Here is a 23,465-nt window from a genome sequence, read left to right on the forward strand (position 1 = left end):
GTTCTTCTCTACGCGTATCCTTATAGGGCCTTTTTTCTTCATGATTAAAAGAAATGCTCTGTAAACGATTTACAGTAGCAATGCTGGATTTCATAAACAAAATTATTTCATTATGTGATATGATACATGTTCTTATACAATTAACATTAGTTCTAACCTCCAGCTACTAAACTGAACCAGTTTAGTAGCTGGAGTGCCCTTCAAGAGGTTAAAAAAACATTGTTTCACATAATCCAAGCCCTAGCTAAACATTAATGGCTAACATAACAAACTGCTCTTAAAAACGTAACAACACAGGCTTTTACCATTTGATTCAAAGAACTGGGTTTGCAAAAGGTCACTCCTTAACCATGGATGTTTCACTTCTCATTTTTAGTGCAAATATGTTTGATGTTGCTGAGTGTGTGGAAATCAGTACTCCTCTCTCCTCAACTGTGAAAGTAACACTTAAACCAATATTTACTTTTCAAACTACTTGGCATTTGCACTGGGATGGAGAAGTAGTGCACACACCACTGATTCTTAGCTTCCCATGTCTTTTCTTACAGTGATATCCTTTGGGGTCTGGACATTCACTCCAGTTTTATACTCACCCCTCTCAGTAATCAGGGCTGCTTTTCAAACTATGCTCTTTAACAGACTGACAGAATGATACGCTGCCTTTAGTTGTTGGAAATACTTAAAGTACAAGGTTGGGGCGGCTGGGCATACCACAATAATTGATTGTAGGCTTATCAAGAAATGACAGTTAGGGTGTGGTGAGACTAAAGGCCGTTCACATCCAGAAGAGTAAAGGAGTAACCTGTCAATGGTGTTGCATCATTGTAAACACACCTTGAAGCCCTTTATGAAATACTCAATATTCTCACATGTAATGCAGACTACAGGTTTACTTTACTAGATAATGATTCTGTTATAACTATTAATCTATATATATAATATAAAAGCTATATCGTATAAATTATGTTCGGACTGAATATACGAAATGCATTTGGTTGTTCATTTTATGGAAGATGAGTATTCACTAGCATCCCTCTGTATTTTATTTGACTTGTTGAATATATAAAAAATGTCTTAGATATCCCCATTTTATTGTCTTAAACTTGTTGCTCTCTATTTTTCACAGACTAAATTGTGTTCTATTTGCAAGTAGGCTACTAATCTTTAAGGAAACACAGTCTTAACATGATGGTTATTGGGCTACATCTTCATCAAATGAAATCAACCGTCAAAGCCATTTTAAGTCCAAGAAATGATTTCCCACGCACATATAGGCCTAAGGGTTTACAAAACTGGATATCTGGCATGGGGAGCTTCCGTGATGTCCTTGAATGCACCACACGTTTCCAGGGAGTGGCGCGTACACCTGTCCAACCTGTTTGAGGGATATTAGACTCCCGAGGAATTCCATTCCTCCCCCCCGCTGCTCCCGTCCTTTGTTTACCGGCGTCTCTCGAAGGGTGAGAGGCAGAGGAGAGAGGGGGAGACACAGACGAGAGAGGGGGATATAGAGATGTCGGAACCAGCCACTAATCCCGCTGCCACCTCGTTCCCAGCACCAAATATTTCTCTACCTTTGGGACTGGACGTGCTGAGAACTTATTCTGGATTCCTTGTATGCTTAGAAATAGTAAGTGTTGTTTATCAGAAGGTTAATAATGACGTTTGATGTTTATGTATTGATGAATCCGTGTAGCCTACTATGTGGCTTTTTGGAACAGAAATTGCAGAGTAAATGTTACTGTGTTAATAATTGATGGACTCTCAGTTGAGTGAGACTTTAAACCATCCCTGATGCTCAGTTTCACAGTTGCAAACACGCTGATCGCCACTGAGATTGCCTGAGGCTGGGTATAGTCTTTACGCTTGACAGGCAAATAAAGGGCAAATATGGCCTCAAGCAACGTGGTGTCTCGATTATACACCTGTTGTTTAGATGCAAGGCCTGTAAAATATCAAACATGTATTATGAGCTTGTTATCCTCTCATAATATTGTGTTATAAGTTACAAGTACTAGCCTTCTTTCTCTCGACGTCTTTACAAACTCACTCTTAGTTTAGGATTATTTGCTTACTTATCTGTGGACTATTTGCAGGTGATGGCCTTTTTGTCTCTAACTAGGCCTTCACATAAAATAACCATTTACATGCAGAGTTATTGTCTTAAGCTATGTCCAATGTAGAAGCTTTTCCCCAGTCTTGTTATTGGCCTTTCTGTCAATATCCTCATTGGTCTATAAACACGTGATGTCAGTGGTGTTACCTTAATGCATTCCTTGTCTTTAATCTTCCATTTCAGCTTTTATTTCTTGGGTTGGGTTCACACCGAACTCAACAGTATGTTATCCTTATGGCCTTGCAATGACAAAAAAAAGGTGCAGGACACATGGACAACTCTGGAGATTTAGCAATAAGCTGCTTAAAGCCTGAGAAAAAAAATAATTTGAGAAACCGAGAGCTTTATAAGCAACTTTTGAATGATGCAAATATATGACACAGTTGAGGATACATCAATCAGATATGTTTGCTGGTGATATGATAGTGTCTTTGTCAAAGTCTGCATAAAAGTCACTGACTCTTAACACCGCATCCATTTCCAGTTACTCTACTGATCAAATATTAAATAGAGTTGCACTCAGTGATGCTAACCTTTTGAATTTAGCAAATTAAAAGCTCTGGTATCAGATAAGAAATGTTGCCAGCAGAGTTTAGGTTTTATACATATAGGTTCTAAGAGTAAAAAAAAATCCCCTTGCTAATGTAAATATGTAGAATTGTTGCAAACTATTGAATGCTTTCAAGCCTGTAATTATACAAATCTGACCACGGACACACAATAAATTATTAAATGGATTAAAGGAGTTTCATGATGCTGAGTTTAATTTCAGCATAATAAAAAGGACCAACAGGGACCCCGTGCACAAGCAACCCAGGTCCTCGGGTGCCGATAGGTTGCAGGAACATAAGTAAAAAAAAACAAAAAAAAAAAAACGTTGCACATTGAAAACTATTCAACTGTCACTTTATTGAGAGCGAACAATGCATTACACCTGTAGCTTCCTCGGGTTCACCCAGCATTCATTTCAGCATATCAAATTAAATAACAGCTTGTATATATCTCCAGATATTTGGTGGTCTGGTATGGATCCTGGTGGCCTCCTCCAACGTGCCCGTGCCCTTGCTGCAGGGCTGGGTGATGTTTGTCTCCGTCACCTCCTTCTTCCTCTCCTCCGCTTACCTCACACTCCTTGTCACTGGCTTGGCGGATCGCATCAACACTGACTGGAACTTTTTGGTATGTTCTACTGTAGATAAATGCGGATCATATCACTCGTGCCCATCTGTATATCTGTCTATCTTTCTATTCATTCTTTCATTCTTCCATTTCTCTGTTGAGCTGACTACTTCACAGCTGTCTACAAACATAACAAGCTGTATAAAGAGAAGTATCTTTCGAAAAATCAGCCTCATAGTGCTTCTAGAGGTCTGTAAGGTTATACTTAAAAGATGTTTGGGGGTGGGGTTTAGATTTATTAGAAGCGTGGGATGACCAATATTTACAGTCTACGGGTATGACATGCAGCAAACAGCAGAGGTCAGATTAGAACCCATGGCCGCTGGGACAAGGACTATAGCCTCTATACATGGGGAATGTGACATAACCGCTATGCTATCTGCACCACAACATAAGATGTTTGATAATGTTCTCATGAAAATAACAGATGTTGCTGGGTGCCTGAATAGTCCAAAATGGTTCAGTAACATGTGTAAACTTCATGCTCGAACTATTTAAGTTGTAAGTCGGTTGACTCATTTATACCAAAACACATTCACATGATAGAGAAATCTAATATCATGGCTGGAATTGCTTTCTCTTTGGATGTTTGAACATATTGCATTTTTTTTCTTTTAATGATGAGAAGTAAATGTTCTTTTTGCCAATGGGATTTCTGGAAATGTAACATAATATAAAAACTAGTGATAGAGTCGACTTACGTAATTCCACTATAAGGGACAAACATTAACTCGTGACATTACCCACAAAAACATTCCACTTCTCCAAGTATGGAAACACATTTGAGGGTATTGTGTCATTATCTGACTCAGTGGTATGTGTGAAATCTTAGATTTCTTACATAATGCATCACTTCTTTAATCCAACATTTAAAAACTTTTTATAAAACCCATAAGAAGAGCATGTCACTGTAGTTTACTGAAAAGCATGTTAAATATTATATCTTATCTGCATTTGTAAATCCATATGTTGATCTGGGGTTTGATTTGAAACCGTTGGTGACTAAAGTGCTCTTTAGAGAACAAAGGCAACAAAGTGAGGCAGGTTATTTATTCATTCACCATCTTGTACAGTCGCACAAAGCTTTATGCCAATTATAGAAAGATAATGCTCAGATGAAACTCAATCGTTTTAGCAATGTAATCTTAACCATAATGTGTACAGGCAAAGTCTATTACAGTGTTCTGACTGACAGGTAGTCAGTGTAGACCACAGGTAAGGACATGTAGGTGACCGTGAAATACAGAAAGTACTGTTAGAAGATAGCTTTAAACACTTTCCATAACACAAGCTTCAGAAATGTGTTATCACACAGCAGGTTTATCTTCACTTCTTCAGGTACTGCCTTTTGTCGACTCAAACCAAAAGTTCCTCACATGAGCTTTAATGCAAAAAAAACAAAAGTTTTTCCTTGTCCTTGTCTTATACCTTGGAAGTTATGATAGCTGGTATGTTCGGTTCATTGACTAACTGAGCTGACTAAGATGAAAATTAATCAATGATGAAAGTTAGTGTTAGCTGAAATGTAAAATGGCTTTTTCTGTAACTTCTGCACAGTACAGTATTTAGCTTAATGCATTATGGATGAAGATGCCACATATTAGCACTGTTGTTGAGGTCATTTGTAGGGGTGGGAGTCACAGGGTAACCAACCATACCATACCCATGCAATATGTCATATGTGGCCCAAGACATTGATAATATCCCGATACAGCAAATTTGTGATCATCTATATTTTGTAAGATAATCATATAATGATTTATGTCCATATCTGATTAGCTGAAGGCCATAAAATGCCCACAAAAAGGTCAAGTGGAGGATTAATGTATTAATTCAATGCAATCTGAAGTCACTTTCACCCCTTATCTCATGGGTGTCTGACATTAGCCCACTGTCTTCTTCGTCTTTGTCCAATTTACTTCAGTTCACTTTAGGCTCATGCATGTCAAAACCACCACTTTGAGGGATTTAAAGTGGTGACGCAATGATTCAAAGTTGCAGTGAAATCTGTTTAGAGCGACTTTATTTGAAGTAATAAAAAAATTCAATATTTGGCAGCAGGGATTCCATAAATCTATCACGAGTCAGGATGGCGATATATTGCTGTAACAGTATTTCTTCCCACCCATAGTAATTTGTATCTTAGTGAAAATCAACAACTGTTGCGTTGTTTTCATGTAAATACATCAAATAAATTGATGCGAACCTACATGTTGTTTTATATAACATGAAATAACTGTTAAAGACATTCTCTCACAATGAACTATGATCAACAGAAGTTCAATAAAAGAAAAAGTGCGACCCTGTTCCATGTTCTTGTGTTGTGCTGTGTCTTTGTTTTGAACTGTTAAAGTCTGGGCTCTCAGACAGGGCCGTCTTGCCTCAGCCTCTTGATTCTGCTCCCAGGAGTAGCCAGGCTTGGTGGGTTGTTTGTGTCCAGCCGAACAATGAATGACATGTATGATGAGCTCACACCAATGTGCAACAAAGGCCTGCCTGTAGTCCGGCCAGGCTCACACAGTCGACAACACAAACTCTCATTAACCTTCTTCACTATCAAAGACGCACTCTCTCTCTCTCTCTCTCTCTCTCTGTGTTTCTTAAATCCTTCTATCTTTCTTTGCTTTCATTCTTTCTATAATGAATTCATTAATATTACATGTTTCCACTCATCTACTTTTTTTCTGTTTAATTCTTTTATTTGTCATGTTTGTTGCTTCAACCATTTTATACTATACAATTGTTGTAAAATGTTGATGTTTTGACAGCCTGCCTCTCTTACCAGTACACTTTGTTTAGTGTTGTGTAAACTGGAAGTTGTTCTGCAGGTTTACAGGGGGAAAAAAACACGTTTTAACTTTGTTAATGTCTGCACTTGTTTGCCTGTTCACTAAGCAGCCATAGTCTCTTGAACTTGTATTTGTCTTTTGTAATGCTTTCTTTCTGTATTTTCTCAGGACGTGTTTTACCATTTTTTGGCTCTGCTTTTCTACTTTGCTGCCTTTGTGTTGGAGGCAGCAACTACAGCAGCTAATCGAGGAGCTCACATCATCCAAGTGAACGGCACTGGAAAAGTCATGTGTACAGCCAGCACACAGGGCACGATATTCACAGTCCTGAGTGAACACCAATACAGTATGAATGTAGCAGCCACGGTGAGTGCTGAAGATTTCAGTAAAGCAATTTCAGCATAAATCACTCACAGTACAATGTGAATGAAGATAAGCTCATTGTTTGTTCACTTTGGAGAGAAGTAGGTAAAAGTGTCATAAAGATAAAACTAAGAAATGCATTCTGCACTATTTGATGACATGAAAGAGTGTCAATGTAGTCAGAGGCAATTCTAAAGTCTGTTGGGGCCCTAGTCAAAAATCAATTCAGCAGGGCAACGAGAGTGAGTGCTGTCAGATGGGGCCCCCATAGGGAGGTTTCCTACTGTCATTCCAAATTTTGCACATATTGGGCCGCTGCCTTGCCTGTTGACAAGCAGCACCTCTGCATGTAGTCTTGAATAATCAGAAAGCTGTAAACAGTTAAGTAAGGTCTTATTTTGATTAAAGTGAAATACACCCTAACTAATGTGCCGTCAACAATTTTAAAACGAAAACAACATCAGTAAGACACATCTTCTGTGCCTGGTTTTTGTGCTCTGTACATTATATCTGTGAAAGAAGAGTTCAGTTTGAAAGAGATTCTCAGCGGTCTCTCTGTCAGCTCTCGAGTCAAATGACAGGACTTTTTTTGTATCAATGTAGGGGCGATAAAAACAATATAAAAATGTATGAATAAACATCGTGATACTTTTCTGTATTCTTTTTTGGGGGAACAGCCCGATTGGTGGTTTATCTGACTCAGTTTTTCTCTTCTTCTTTTCTCTCCTTTTCATGCTCCAGATATTTGCGTTCGCGGTGACACTATTCTATGGCTGCAGTTTGGCGATGGGTTTCAAGAGATGGAGGATGTAACCAAGAAAACCAGCACACACTAGCTCCTGTAACTGCAGTATAACATGTATAAAACCATCAGCCTCACCATCCAGAGCTCCGTAAAGACCACTGCTCTTTAGTTCAGTGGGAAATGATAGATGACAACATTTCAGGTCCAATCATGGCCTTTGAAGATGTTTTGATAACAGGGTATATAACTAAACTTTAACTATAGGTGTATCTAACTCCAGATACGCTATCCTTTACCCCAAAGAAAAGTCTTTGTGGAAGGAGAAAAGTTATAATAAGGCCATACAGGGTACTTTTGAAAGATGTATGCAACAGTTACAGTTTTGTTAAGGCAGGTTTGCTGATCATAAAAAACTTGCCCAATTTCTTGAGTAACATCCTCATTGGAGGGAATATTTCCCATTTCCAAAACCACAAAAACATCCCTACTGGCATGCTACTAATGAGAAACATGTTGATGGTGCAATGTTTTTACTGTCCTCTGGTTACCTTTGTGCCAAAGAGCTGTAAACTCACTCTGCATTTAACATGTCTGCTGTAACTTTTTTAATGTGGTCATTCTATAAAATGTGGATCTAGTGCTTGAATGTTTAGAGTTTGCGATTTTTGCTGTTGAGCACTTTTTTGTCCGATTTTCTCTGTGTATCACAACATTTTAACATTTTAGCTCTTAGTCCTCATCCGGTTCTAATAACTGAGACTGTTTGAAGGTGCACTATGTAGTTTTGGAAGAGAAATGTGAAAGTTGGAGAAATGTACAGATTCTGTGTTGTGTTCATAATTCGATACACAAACTGTCCTCAGAGGAAAATTTGGTCCCTGGAACACTGTTTGAAGATAAGATGCTATGCGAGAAGTTGTGGTGGGGGGTCTGAAACAGTGAAACCGTAATTCTCTTGGTAGCTTCTTAGCTCCAAACAGTGACCCAGGGACCCATTTTACCTTTGAATAAAGTTTGTGTATTTAGTTCAGAAAATATAGTATGGAATTGTTTCACTTCTCCAACTTTCAAATTTCACTACCAAATCTACATAGTGCACCTTTAAACGTTCTGAGTAGTCCATATGGTTAACTAATGTGACTATTTGATAAATATAAAATTTTATGATTTACCCAATATCTTGCTTGAACACATCGGTCGCTCTGAGTTCTAAATGCTAAACTTTAAAAACAGATTCAATGAAAAAGAATGTTGTATTTTGTTACTTTATTTCTCATGTGAGACATGATTAATTATTCATATTTACTGTATTTAACTTTTTATGCACTATGCCAATGAAGTGATATTAATTAAAAATAGTTTGAATGTATGATTTAGAAACCTGCTGCTTTGATGTAATTAATGTAGCCTATATTAGAACTACAGAAATAAAAGTTTTGAAGAATAACATCATGTCTGCATCATTGAACAACGTACTGTAATCAGCTGTCTTTTCTCATGCTACCACTATGTGTCGCCAAAGTAAAGTAAAAAAAAAAAGAAATGTTTTAACATCTACAGCAAATATTCAATTTTACTTTACACACACTACTACGACTTCACATTTCCTGGTGTACAGTAATATAGTTTAAAGCATAGGAATATTTTATTGTTGGAAAGTCTAAAATGATATTATGACTTTCTTTAAACATGGATTGGTTCAAGGAAAAGTTGACCTGAAATCATAAATTCCCAAATGCACTAAAGATGTGTTTTATAGGAATGGATACATTGATGTAAGTTTTTACTTCTGTAATTGCATGACAAACTTAATATGAAATTGCTGTTTTACATTTGAACTTCCTACTGGGATTTTGTGTTGTAACTTTTTATGTCTACCACTAGATGCCACCAGTAACCAACAACAACTCAACTTTTCCACATTGAGCCATTGATATCAAAACTTTGGCATCAACAAAATATGCTTTAAATTGTTGTGCTTGTATAATTCACTCTACACACTCACAAGGCAAAAACATACTCAGAATGTTTTAATATTTCAACGTGTAGGGTACTTATAAAAACAATATCTAATATTATTAACTATTATCTATTGTGTTTAAGTGCAGTTTGAACGATAATCAGGATGTTACCATCACCTTAAAACTGGAATAGTTTTCAGTTAATTTCCTTATTTTAAAACTAAAAATGATAAATCATCTCACCTAATTTTAGAAACCTTGTGTAAAAAAAAAATATGGCCTCTTCTTAAGTTTGGGTAGTCAGTCCTACTTTTCCCTATTACTACACCCATGTAGGTAATGTGACCACATAAAAGTAATCGAAAGACTTTTGCATTCACTGTTCACCTTTTTGCATGTCCCATTAAAACAGAGTCAAGTAGAACAGAATAATACATACCGGAAGTAGAATTTCACACGAAACATTGTGTTTTAAATCATATGAAATAAATCTATATGTATAAACACACGTGTTGCTCACTACAGTCAAGTGTTGCTTTTTATTTACAGTAATCTCAAAACCATTCTTTGTGGACGAGTTTAAAACTTTAAAAAAAAGATTTGTTTTGAAAAAACTATGAACCGGAAGTGCGTGTTGTCTTGATTGAGGCGGGCTTGTCGGATGTTTCTCTTGTAGGTTTTTCTTGCCCTCAGTCAGTGTTGAGAAAGCAGCGAGAGCAACTGCGAGTGTTGGTGTTTACCTGACAGGATACATACACATTTTTCCTGCCTGAACGCCGTGGATTATATCCAGTTTCGACTATTAATCTGCAAAAGGTTGTCTTCAGGGTCCAGCCATGGGTATGAGCGGGACGGCGTGGAGAGGAGAGGGGGATTTAAATTTCTCTTTCGTCCCAAACAGCCTCTTTTGATTTGAAGTAAACGGTGCACCGCAGCAGGATCCAGCTGTGCTTCCTTTCGCGTTTGGCTCAGACTAAAGCAGTTCTTCGTCGATTCCAGAGCAGAAAACACTACACTTGAAAGTTTTTTTCGTTTTTTTTTTTGGACGGAGTTTTTTGGGCTTTCTTAGAGAGCGGAGGTGACCTGAAAGCGGCTCACGGAGTCGGCACTGCCCGCTGGAGTCTCCTGAAAATGGAGGCTGTCGAGAAGGAATGCAGCGCACTCGGAGGACTCTTCCAAACTCTTATCGGAGACATGAAAGTAAGACAAATTAACTTTACAAAACATTATGTATTATCAGAAAGACATTTGACTAGGCAGAAAAACTAACTTTCCCTTCTAGACAACTTCCAAAAGACTAATGATAAACAGTTTGTATTTAATGGTCCGACTCCTGTTTAGGTTTTTTACTGTCGATATCAACATTGAGCATAATAAATATATAAAAACAATAACTTTTAGGCTAGATATAATGAAGTAATTTAAGATTTTCTGAATTTTCTGTATAATAAGCAACGTTACTTTGGTTTGGGGGTAGCTATAGCCAAGTGCAATATTGTTTATATTGTTTATAGGTGCTTTAAATTACACATATATTTTTTTTTATCCCTGCACGGGTTATTTACATTTCTTGTATAAATCTATTTGTAATTGCACAGTTTAAGTTTGTTTCATCTAGGGCTATTCTTTAAATCTTTTTTCAGGTTAATATATATGTATGGGAGGGGGGGTCGGATTTGTGGTTTAATTTGTAACAAATGTTTCATGTCATGTGTGTCTTTGTAACCTGCTACTGGATGCTTTGAATTTCCCTCGGGATCAATAAAGTATCTATCTATCTATCTATTCTTTTCTATTGGAAAAATACATCAAGGTCTATATATTCATTTGTACAAGTTAAGTGAGTGGTCGTTTAATGTGGACTAAATAGGGCTAGTTAGTCTAAAAACGTGTCTTATTTTAGAGTTATTTTTACATCTTGGATGGGACAATTAGGAGATTTCTCAGCTGTTGTACTTGGCTGGAGGAATGTAGAGAATGTAGCTGTCAGGGTAGAAAATTACCCTCAGCGTCTGAAGGATTTGACATGTGTAGGTCAAATGACCGGCCATCGGGTCTACTGGAGTCAGATAGTTTGTTATGAATACTGCTCAGACATTCAACACTCCTCAGGGCCCCTTGTCTCACTTCATTGGGTAGTTCCCCCTGTCTCTGTGTGTATATGATTTGTCTTAGCATATAGGCTATATGGGAAGTTCACATCCCTACAGGAGCATGTTCTTTTACAGTGCCGCAGATAAGGCTGTGTACCCTACAAATGAGTGTAGTTGAAACTTAGCAAGTGTAGAAGCTTGATCCGTCAACAAGAGGAGTAATATTTGATAGGAATAATGCAACAACCAAAAAGGGGGGAAAAAGCCATCCATGTTGTGCTGTAGTGTTTGATTTTTAAATATAAGCAGGCAGAGCTGCTGGTGGTGACCTCTTAAAAGAAACTTGATTTTAAGAGACCTGTAGAGAAAGAAATGATTTAAAGGAACCAAAGTGGTGTAAGGGAGATTGGGCGACAGGGAGGGAAAAGAGAGGTCCTTTAGGGTTGACTTGATTGTTGGGTGTAATGTTTGACAGTATACCATGACATTCCTCAGACCCCTGACAGTAGAAGCACATCGGTGACAAACATATGCTCAAGCTATATGTTACTCAGCAGTGCACTTTTTTTTTTTTTTAAATGGCATCAATAAAGTATTATCCTTTCCTATACCTCGTATGTGATAAAAGTGTGGTTTTGTGAACTAAATGAATGTTTTCTGTATGAATTGGGATTCCTAAATGCTTCTGGGTTGAACAAATACAACCAGGCACTATGTAATGTCTTACAACCATCATGTTATCTTCCTCTCTTTGATGCAAAATGCCACTTGTTCTCTGTGTTAGAGCTATGATAAAAGCCCCTTTAACTATTTTCAGCCAAGGACCTGAATTAGGTAAATTTAGAGTCCCATCGGGAGCCAGGCTCATTATACCATAGTACTAGTGCGCTAGAGGCCTGCGACCCATTTTCTAACCTAACACAAGCAGGATATGAGTATCTGCTCTCCCATTAACAGGTAACAAATAACTTTAAAAAGTTGAACACAATTGTGTTAACAAAGCACACTGTTTGAAAAAAGTGATGTACAGTATTATTCCTGTTCATTGCATTAAGTTTAAAGGCTCATAGAGCAAATATCGTCTTGTATTTTCCCTTCCAAGTTTATGGAAAAACATGTGTTATGTTGTGACATAACTGAGTGACATGCATGGGAAAGCTTTGGCCTGAGTTCTTTTTAGCCCTGCAGGTGAGGCGGGGCACCAGGTGGCCTCATGATGGCTTAACAGTTGGGTAATCGTGAGAATAGTGAAATCTGTTCTGAAAATGAATCATTCATGTTTGTCTCTCTCTCTTTTTTTATGCACAGAGCAGCTACCCTATCTGGGAGGACTTTACCACCAAGGCTGGCAAACTGCAGTCACAGCTCAGGTGAGAACCTGTTGGTGCACACACAACAGATTTTATTCATATTTTTTCTGTTTTAACATTTCCTTTTAAAGTACATTATTTCATGGCACCCTCTTCTTTTGCAATGATTTGATGGCATCCAACTGGACATTTGGCCTCACAATCTGTTTTGTGTGGTCAACTCAAATTTTACTCATGTTTTCATTTTGTAAAAATGTGTGTAAAAACCTGTGCTAAATTTCTACATTTTAAATGTACACACCAAAATACATATCCCCCCACTGATCATGTACTTTATTTTGGCCTTTACATAGTCAGTGACTATTCCCTTGACCACATGTCCTCAGACTGACAAGCAATGACAGTTTACACAAAAGCCTAATCTTCTGACAATACTGTCTGGGTTTCATTATGTGTACTTTACTCTCATTGAGTGATCTTTAAGCCTGATTTAATTTTTACGTCTAATGCTGTAAATTTACACACCTCCTGCCAAAAGTCTTCTGCTGACAATGGATGCCAATCCCAGCCACCTCTCCTAGTTGGTTTTAAGTGGACACGTGTCAGAAGACAAACAGCCCATGACAGCTGAAATAAAAGCTCATTGTCCAGCAAGTACTGTAAATATGGATGTCCTGTGGTCTAAATTATTCTTTGATTAACTTAGCATGGCAGTTCTCTAGCCATTTAAGTGTCCACGTGTCCTGGGACAGAATCATACTGACAGTTTTATAAAGGCTCAGGGACTTAACAATACTTCCCAGGGGCCAATCAGTGTCCCATTTGTCCATTTTCTCAGTATTAAGGCTAAATAATGGTGATATGTTATTCAAGTGTCTCCATCATTCAGAGGTTAAATATGTGACCCTGCCATGTTAACACTCCGGGGAGTATTGGTGGCCGTCTTGCTAATGACTGGAGGTTTGGCACTGGAGATCTCTGTGTCTGGATTATGGGGCAAAGAACAGATCTACGTATATAAATATACAAGTGAACAAATAGTGAACTTCAGTATTTCATTCCAGGGCTCGACATTATAACTGGCCTGCTGGCCCGGATGACTGATTGACAGAGTCCTCAGCTGGCCTGCTCGGGCCAGTTAAATACTGCCTGAAAAAAAAATAGACAGTTACACATTCTGAATTTCACAGCGCTTTCCTGTCATACCGGTGTTTTGTCAGTAATATTTTTTAAATGTTGCGCTAATAACTGCAACAGCATCAACGTATCATATAAGTGCTCGTGCGCGTCACATTTGAAAGGCAGCCGACGGCTTCACTGCTTTCACTCCCGCGAGCGCGCTCGCTACTCTCGAATTGTACACTCACACACAGATCTTAGCGCAGGTTTTCTCTGATAAAAAACATGTTTGGTAAAACGGTTTTAAAACCATCAGATACAGACAAAACCTGATCTTAAATCAGCATTCAAAGGAAAAAGACACACAGCATGCAAATACCATAGATCAGAGCGGCCAGGAACTCCACTGGTCAATGGCGCTGTGCAGGCGAACAGTATGCTCCCACAAGACAACTGTGAAGGTTTGTGGAACAACATCACCAGCATAACCCGAACAATTCAATGGTTCATTTGCAGCAGGAGAAACATTGACCAGAGCATGCGCCAGAAGGCAGAGAAAAATCTGCAACAGGAGATCAACAGGAGACTCCAGTGTGAAGAGGAGAACATGAGGCTCAGAGAACTTGAATCCGTTCTTAAGCGCACCACAGGACTTGTCAAACTTTATGAACAAGACCAAAGAGGAGCTCTTAGCAGTTGTGGCAGCTCAAAACAGCCAGCTGCAGGCCGAAAAGTTTGGGGCTGATTCTACAACTACAATTCTACAATTCACTTAGCAGACGCTTTTATCCAAAGCTGATGCACTCAGAAAACAACTGGAGCATCAGCCAGAGATCCCCCAGCTTGTTGAGAAGGTCAAAGCTGAAAAAGATGCACTTGAAGAGGAGGCCCGACACAGAGACAAGGTTAACGTCGTGCAGCTGGAGGACCTCAAAAAGCAGCTTCAGAAAAAAAAACGAGCTGCAGCTTTGAGCTGGCCTTGACAGAGGGGGAGGCTTGTCAGGTTACGCAGGAGGAGGTTGAAGAACTCCCAAAAGATATGGAGCTCCATACATGTGAGCCAATTGTAGAGCTGTCCCACCAGCTAAAAAAAACATCCATGTCACAGATGAGGCTGACCCACGAGTCAAAGAAACCACTGAGATGGTCAAGGAAACATCTGAAACAGATCAGGAAATACAAGAGACGGTCCAAGAAACGGCAGAGACAGCCCAGGATACTGCTGAACTGATCCATGAAACAGCGGAGAAAGAGCGAACACCTGAGACGTACCAAGAAGCATCAGTGGTCGAGCATGTCTCTTGGTGGAGGAAATTCAAAAAGGCATGCACTCTAAAACATCTTCGCAAATATAAGCACCTGCAAATGGTGCAGAAGCGGGAGCGACCAACCCCCCCATCCCGACACCACACACTGGGTTTTTCTCCGGGATGCTCCGGTTTCTCCCACACATAAATAAATTAAAACAATTGGATTTACAATAAAAAGTAAAAAATGTGTATATATAAGTCTGAGGTTCAATTTAATCAATTCTTGAAATAATTACCGTACATATTTTCTGTGGAGTTGGATTTCTGTAGGGTTTTGTTAAATGTTCTTCATGCTTTGTTCAAAGTAAGAGTATTATATTATGATATGTCCATTGATGCCCCCAGAAAAGATCAGTTTCTCCTATTCAGGATGACTGAAGTGCCATTCATTGACAAACTATTTTTAAAAAAAACCTGTTTTAGCATTTATGAGTTGCTGTTACCCAACGAAGCCTGGCCTACGCCCTGCTTCAGGCTACAGTGGTTGTGGCATATGGCTGCATATGGATTGCCCATGCTGCTGCAGAGCTAATAAGAAGTAATATCAAAGTATGCTAATGGTGACCTACAAGTGAGGCTTTTTCCGCTACTTTAAAACCGGTCTCCAGCGACTACAAATTTGGCAGAACTAGCCCTTTCGTCCCCACCCCCCCACCCAATGACCTCTGTAATCTGTTTAGGGACTGAGCTAGACAGAAGGGTACACACACACAAACTCACAGTAAAACACAAACACACCCACCTTCCCTCCTTGGCTTGGATAAGCGACTAGCCAGCAATGGAAGCAGGCATATGTCTGTGTGTGTGTAATGACGTCCTAAGGCATCCTGCTCTGTAATTTAAACCCTCTGTTCGCCCTTTACAAAGCAATGAGGAATCAACCAATTACAGTGTTGGGGTTGTCCTGTCATTTTTGGACCAAATATGGTGTTTTTTTCCCTCCTAGTTCTGGTTTTAAGAACTAACACACACACATGTACATGCATGCACACAGAACAGAGCTTTGAAGAAGGGCAGTGCAGAATATAGGCTAGATGATTTCTAATCAAGGCCCTTTTTAACTTGTCAATGTTTGGTCTGTTTGGTGCGGCATGGTTGATGCAGCTGTGACAGGGCCAGGATTACACTCAGACGTCCCTCATTCTGGTTTTAAATTCAAAGACAACCTCAAAACTCTTAATTTAGATTATGAACTTGGTGGTTATTCAACTTGTTTGAGCTCAAAAGGAGTTACAAAATTGTTGGACTGTTGTTGAAAAGTGTAATCACAAGAACACAAACGGATGCAGTACACATAACACTTACACAACTTCTTGAAACACCCTCAATGTACTCCGTGTGTCACAGTGCTTGGTATGTTGTGTCTGAAACAAGTTAAACACAACCTCTTTTAATGCAGATTTACTATAGCCTCACTCTAGCTTCTGTTGCACTAAGAATAGATGAGGGCAGCACTGCTGAATGTATTATTCTAAGAAAAAGCACACCACTGTACTACATCTGGGTCCATTGGGAGTTAAGATTGGCTTGGCCAAGGCCTTGCAGAATAGATATGTTAAAGTCGTTCGTCTTGACCCCAGGACAGGGGCATTTGCAGATTTAAAAGCCAATAGTAGCAGTCAGGTCATTTTTGGAGAACTGTGCAAAACTGAAGGCTTACCTTCTTGAAAGTATTGAGGATTCAAATGTGATTATCCGCCTTTGCAAATCTGTAATCATTTATTTGTTGAGAATTGGCATACTTCACTGTGGAATGTGCCAGAATACTTCTCAAGTTTTTAAAGGTAATTTCTCTCAATGCTGCTAATTTAGAAATGTACATGTACATGAAATGTGTATATCTAGGCTGTACAGATAGGTCTTGAAAGTGTAGTGAATGGACTAAACAAGTTTAATAGTTGGACATTTCTCTTGTTAAAACATGGAACAGTTAACAGCAGGTGATCATGCCGAGTAGTTGTAAACTGCTGCACATTGTAGGTCAGTGTGCTGAAGCCTCTGGTTCTGAAGCAGGCTTCATTTACAACCACTTCCCACGTAAACCTGTTTTGCATTAATAAATCAAACCTTCGTGAACAAGACTTAGCTGCAAGTAGAATCTGATAGACCAAAGTGTTCATGGTATAAATTAGTGGGAGCAGATATGAGTTGGAGGTTACTCTGGTGCCTGCACTGGGCTTTAAATAGAAAGGAATCTGTGTGTGCCTGAGCGTATGTTTCTTTTTCCATTTGCAAGACACACCCTTGGATCTTCTAGTGAGCCCTATATCAACACTGCACTTATTAGTCATTAAGATTTTAGATGATAAAGAAAATGAATGCCAGATCATTGACTGATGCTAAGACTTGGCTTTTACTTGAATGAAGCAGAGTATTAGGCCCTGAGTTATATATTTGCTGTTTATCAGTAGAACATCTATGTATTCCCTTTCTGCTAACCTTGTGGGAGTCAGACAGGTAAACTGTAACTGGTATTTAAACTACCAAGAACCGTCTTTAAACAGTTGAAGGATGACCTTTTAAAAATAATGTAAAACTCAGCATTAACCTTCTGTCTTTAAAAAATCTTCTGAGGAGTTTTTAAAGAATATAACATAGTGGTTCTGTTGATAGCATTGACCCATATTGGGTTGGAATTCAAGGGTGCTACAGTGTGTCCCCACCTATAAGGTTGCATTAAAAGACTGGACTAAAAATTGAGCACTTACATAGTACTGACACTAGAAAAAAAATACCCCCATCAAAATAGATGCAGCGTATCTAGAGATTCCACCTTTTTTGAAGTCCTGAGCCCCACCTGATTTTTCCTCAGCTACTCATTTATGCATAGTACTCGTATACCAGTTAACATTAACAATCTTTAATGTGTAAAACTAACACACTTCCCCTTTTAATATTTCCCAATGCACGAGTATTCCCCCAAACTGCTTTACAGCTTTTAGATACATAAAGTAGAAAAAAAAAACATTAGTCTCCACCATCCTGAACTCATCTATTGTTTTGCCCAGTTATGAGAGCCACCTGTCTGGACTGTTTATGGAAACTCCCAGGTTGTGTTGTGGTGGTTTTCTGTTGGCCAGTGGACGATAACAAGGGTTTACAAATGAAGGAGCTCCTTGTTAGAACAAGCATGTTTTTGGGGCTGACTGTGCTGTGGAAAATTTCCCGCATTGTGCTTCTTCTTTTTTTTTATCATGCATTAGGCAGTCTTGTCTTTGTTGTGGAAATCAGATATCACATAAATGCACGTGCACCAGGAGCCTTTCATCTTCTGTGATGTTAATCATGTGAGGGCTGTTGATGCAGCAAAGTAACAAGTCAGTAAGACAGCCAGAAAGGCAGTCAATGTGGGTGTTACCACATTTTGCATGCAATTGAAATACTTTGTAAGCTTTACAAGGTTACCAAAAGGCACGTTGAAGTTGTGAACCACAGGCACAAGCCCCTTTTCCATTTTAGAACTGATCATAGTAGTTCTCCCATTGATCCTTTCTTCAACCTGCAAGTGTGGCAAACTTAGCTCCAGAGCGGCTCTGCTGAGCCAGACAGATTCCATCGCTCTCTAAGTAATCACATAGACATTCCTCACACAGTAGGGCACGTTTGAGTTTACACACATGCCAAGCACTTCGAATATATCTTACACACTTCAATTTCAGACGTCAGGGGCTGATTAAAGGTTCTTAATCTGAAATGTCACACACAAGCATGCATGAATGCACATGCTAAGTCTCTTTACTTTTTTGTCTGCTTTTTCAAGCAAATGAAGAGTTTTCTTTATCAGATCATTTGTCTCTGCCTGCCAACACTTGTATGTAAGATGATCAGCCACCTGAGCTGCCATGACATTTTTCGTTGATATGGAGTTTTTTTTTCTCCTAGGGCGACTGTAGTTGCTGTGGCTGCTTTCCTGGATGCCTTTCAGAAAGTGGCCGACCTGGCTACCAACTCACGAGGTACGTAGATACTGTATATGTTCACAGATTTAGAGGCTTTAGTGCCTGAGCAGTTGTCTGTACACCTAACCCATTCCCCATTTTAGTTTCCTATTTAGCACAGTGCTTACTGGGATAAATCAGTTACTTCACTGTTTAACAGCCTGTTTCTGGGCACCTATGTGTTAGTGTGTTTGTCTGTGTAGCCCCACTGAGCAAGTCCATTTTTTGGGCCGACTGTGCTGAGAAGTTCTATGGGTTGTTTGCTTTATCGTATAGGTAGTAAATCCCTCACTATGCTGTTTGAAGCTCTGTGGCTGGCTTTGTCTTCGACCTCTACCCCCCTTCCCCTGCTTTCTGCCCCGACGTCACCCCCGCCAACACCGCCTCTGCTACATCTGGACACTCTGCTAGAGTCTGCTTCCACTCTGTATGTGTATGAGAAAGAAAGAGAGAGAGTGAGAGATCACACCTCTCCCGAGCGTTGACACCTCCAGTCCTGCTCTTTACTATTAATAGGAACTGAGACAGACACACACATTCATCACCTCAGTCACTGCAGAGAGAAAGAGAGGGGGAATAGAGCTAGGAGAGATAAAGAGAGAGAGATGGGGAGTACTGGAAGTCATTACACCCTATTTGTCTCACTCACCCCCTTGTAAATGTTTGCAAAAGAGTTAGGTTCACTCAGCTGAGGAGCATTGCATCATCCTTCATCTGCTCTTCCATCACTTTCTTCACCTTGTCCCTCTACTTATTGTGTTGTAGGTTTGCTATATCGCATGACAAGGCTGTCATTTATGTGCTTTGTAACTCAGGTTTCACTGCACACCTGGGCACTGAAACATAGAGGAAATCATAAATAATGATTTATATATCGCTTGTTAGATTATCTGTCTGAATCAGAATAAGGATCATTGTCAAGCATCCAAGAAATTTGACTTGGTGTTAGGGTGTAAAAACAACTAACAGATATAGAATGAAGAGCGACATGCAATATTAAATAAAATATCAAAACACAAAATGGACGGAAGGTTCACACACACACACACACACACACACACACACACACAATGAAGCAGCTGTACAGTTGTGCATAATTAAGGGTGAGTGCAAATATCTTTAAGTAGAAAGTTACACAAACACCTTAGGATATTTTCAACTATTTTAAGATCATACAGTATCTTCCTCTTATTAGTGCTTCACCTATGCAGTGACTCAAATAATTGGAGAAAATTAGAGGTACTGTTGTAATGGCAACTTTAAATAAATAAAATGTTCCTCTCTCACACACGAGGACACACACAACTTAAACAAAGATTTCCTGACTGCAGATAGGTTTGTCAGACTATTTAAAGTGATGTAAGACTTCAAGCTTTGTACATACGCTATAGAGATGGGCTATCGATGCTCAATTTTTGTTAAGAGAGAGCAAATGATTATTAAGTCAATATTTCATGTTTGTATTTGTTTGCCTATTCTTGAAGAATTAATGTATGAGCAAATTTTGGGGCATGTGAAGCTATTACAAAGCAAATAAAAAGATGCTGCAGGACAGAAGGGTAACTGTGGTAGAAAGCTTTTCTCATTATACCTCAAAACTAAAGTGTACTTATTTTCAGGATATGAGCAATATTGTTACATGGCTAACTATGGTGTTTGGTTGCTGAGAGGCATGTTGTAATTCCTAATGTACTGAGGGCTCATTTGTAACCAAGCCAAACTGCTCTGTTGGAATATAAAACTATGAAACAGTTGTTATGTACATGTCATGACTCTCAAAGTGCCTGGAGTAGTGATCTTTCTACTCAGGCAACATATCAGCTTACTGTATTGTTCACCTTCAGAGTAAAAGAGCAGAATATATTTCCCTCCCAGCCTTTGTGTTTCTGTTCATGTGTGTCTGCAGCTTTGATGTTGAAGAGCATCTTCATGGTTTTGTGACTAGATCAGATAAAGTGCAGACTGGTAGACAAGCCATTTTCTGTTTGCTCATCATACAGCCAGAGGCTTCTGAGGCCACAAAAGATGATGGCCGTTCTTTTGGTTCACCCTCTCTGTTTCCCTCTGTTTCTTGTCACCCTTGGCATAAAAAATGACAGTGCATGTACTGAATGTTGTTTAGTCTCATAATCAGAAGAACAAGACTGTCTGCCGCCTTTGTAAATGGTCATATTAATGGATAGCCCTCAGATATTGGCCAGAGCGGTTGCTCATAAAATTCAAGGGTTGATCAGTGGACTCAGAAGACTTTGATGTGTGGCAGGGATTGTGTTTATAGGTGCTGAGATGAAAGTTACTCCTTGATGCTTTTATCAGTGTTATCTCTGAGGCAGCATTTAGCAGAAACATATTTTTTCCTTTCAATTATTAAACCAATGTACAATATTTGGTCCTCCATGTGCCAAGCAGCTTTTTTTGATCGCTTTGTGCAAAATAAAATGTATAACAAGAAATGTCTTTAACCTAAGGCCTATTCAAAATGGAAGATTCTTCTGAGTTAACTTAATGACCCCAATAAGCCTTTGTGGCAAGCGATTTAATCATATCTATTGTAGTTTAGTGTAAAACAAGGATTTCTTCCAATCAATCTTCCAGTTTTGACGTCAGTAAATGAAATGCTCATGAGCTGATCATTGTGGTAAAAATTGTTTACGTTAGTTCTGGCAGTGGTCCAATGAGAGGCTGGAGCTTCATTTAATAATCAGCTGTGGCATGCTGTTTTTGTTTCTGTATTTGTTTAAATGATTTGTTTTTACTGATCTATGAGAACCAGATGTTTTCATAAGATGAACAGAGGAGATTAAACCTGCAAACTGAGGGTACTTGGCCAGTTTTGCATTAGATGGACCTGGCTAAGAACACCCAGTTAGAGAAGAGTGAGGGTTAGAAAAGATTGGAGGATTACAATATAAGATTTAATCCGCATTACAGAATCAACTCACAATAAGAGACATGCATTTGCTTCTTTTCATTGATGAGAATAGTAAAGGTAAAGCCCAGCTTAGAAGTTTACAGTTGAGTGAAATCAAATAACTGGAATGCCAAGTGGAGAAAGTTTGAATAGAAGAAAGAAGGACTTAAGAATCCCGACAAAGGCTTTTCTTTCCTTTTTGTCTCTTATTATGTAGTGTACTGTAGCTGACAGTGGACACACACACACAAGCACACGCATATCACAGATTGAAAAAAACTTGCTTTGGTAGAACATGCAAACACACTGTACATAAGTGTAAATATGGGCAGTTTGTGACACCCAACTGCAAAGAATCCAACACGGGTGCTCACACACCTGTTTAAATGTGTTCATTACAAGACATCTAAATTCACAGACACTCACACACACAGAGACACACACACACACACACACACACACAGGATTAGCAGAGACCACTTGTTTCTTGGGACTTTCTCCATGCACAAAGGGGCTAACTTTGCCTCACTCTGATGCAGAACATTGGAGTGTGCATTGGCAGGACTTCTTTGCTTTTCGTTTCTGCTTGTTTTTATAGCTGCATTTGCACTTCTGATCATTGTGTGTGTTTTCTTTCTACTTTTGTTGACTGAGAAAGCATTTTAAGGTTCTAAATCAAATGGGGTTTTTTTCCGAAATTGAAGTGTTGTTTCTCCTGAACTTCTCAATCATATCCCCATAACAGTTTTGTTTTATCCCAATATTTGTTTTCTGCCTTACCCTTTTGTTGTTGCAGCTTTGTTTGTTTGAGCAAGAGGTGCTAGTGTGGGTAGCTCAGGTTTTCCCTCCTCTCTGCATTGTCAAAATGGATATGATTTTGACTGGTCACTTAATTAAAAGTAAGCTAACACTGAGTCTGAGTAATGTTTGTGCTGTCAAGTTGAGCTACAAATGTATGGAAATCGTTGTGTAAAAACATTCTTGACAATTTTTTTAGAGAAATGCTTATTGTTGAGTCTCATATCAACAACAGTGATTTTCTAATTCAAATGTTCTAAATATGTATCCTTGACAGGGTTTTATATTATAATCAACGTGTTGTTTTTGTTTTTCCTATAGCATTTTTACAAAAACAGGTTAAACTAACATCCTTAAGTAGTTGAATTTTGTTTGTTTGCCTTTTTACGCTAATCCACTGACTCATCAACTGAAGTTTACACTCTCACTTCCTTCTTGCACTTATTTGATGTCATTTTTTGCAGCCATCTCTCTCTCTCTCTCTCTCTCTCTCTCTCTCTCTATTGCCTTTTTTGGCCATATTAGCTTTCTTTCCCTGTTAAGTCCTTTCTATCGTTTAACCTTGAATCTGCCCAATAAAGTGACAACATAACATGCAGCGATTTGCCTGTATCCTTGAACTGTTAGCAAAACAAACATTTGGGCACCCACAGAGTGTCTCCTGGTAGGAACAGTGTGACCATGTTTGTTCTAATAGAGTAAATGGTTCCATTGTTTGAACTCATGATATCAAATGTAAATGATTCAATGTTTTGGGTCTGACCACGGGGATCAGGCCACATGCAACAATGTCCAAGGAGACTGACAAACAATCTGTTACGACAATGTGTGTT

General features: G+C 38.9%; 2 protein-coding genes across 6 annotated transcripts in view; both read left to right on the plus strand.

The window, feature by feature from the left end:
* Nucleotides 1-1,364: 1,364 nt before the first annotated feature.
* mal2 (mal, T cell differentiation protein 2) lies at nt 1,365-8,639 on the plus strand. The gene is made up of 4 exons (XM_061050983.1): nt 1,365-1,630; nt 3,125-3,295; nt 6,253-6,450; nt 7,189-8,639. Exons 1-4 carry the CDS (start codon nt 1,514-1,516, stop codon nt 7,258-7,260), a joined length of 558 nt encoding a protein of 185 aa, XP_060906966.1. The 5' UTR covers nt 1,365-1,513; the 3' UTR covers nt 7,261-8,639.
* A 1,208-nt stretch (nt 8,640-9,847) lies between these two features.
* Nucleotides 9,848-23,465, plus strand: part of LOC132984232 (protein MTSS 1-like) — a 45,589-nt gene continuing 31,971 nt past the window's right edge. For all 5 annotated transcript variants that reach the window (XM_061050971.1, XM_061050975.1, XM_061050973.1 and 2 more), the window contains exons 1-3: nt 9,848-10,353; nt 12,555-12,616; nt 18,868-18,941. In XM_061050971.1, the coding sequence (XP_060906954.1) occupies nt 10,285-10,353; nt 12,555-12,616; nt 18,868-18,941 (205 nt within the window). In that variant the 5' untranslated portion in view covers nt 9,848-10,284. The remainder of the gene's footprint in view (nt 10,354-12,554; nt 12,617-18,867; nt 18,942-23,465) is intronic.

Source organism: Labrus mixtus, chromosome 11 (assembly GCF_963584025.1).
Source record: "Labrus mixtus chromosome 11, fLabMix1.1, whole genome shotgun sequence".
NCBI lineage: Eukaryota > Metazoa > Chordata > Actinopteri > Labriformes > Labridae > Labrus > Labrus mixtus.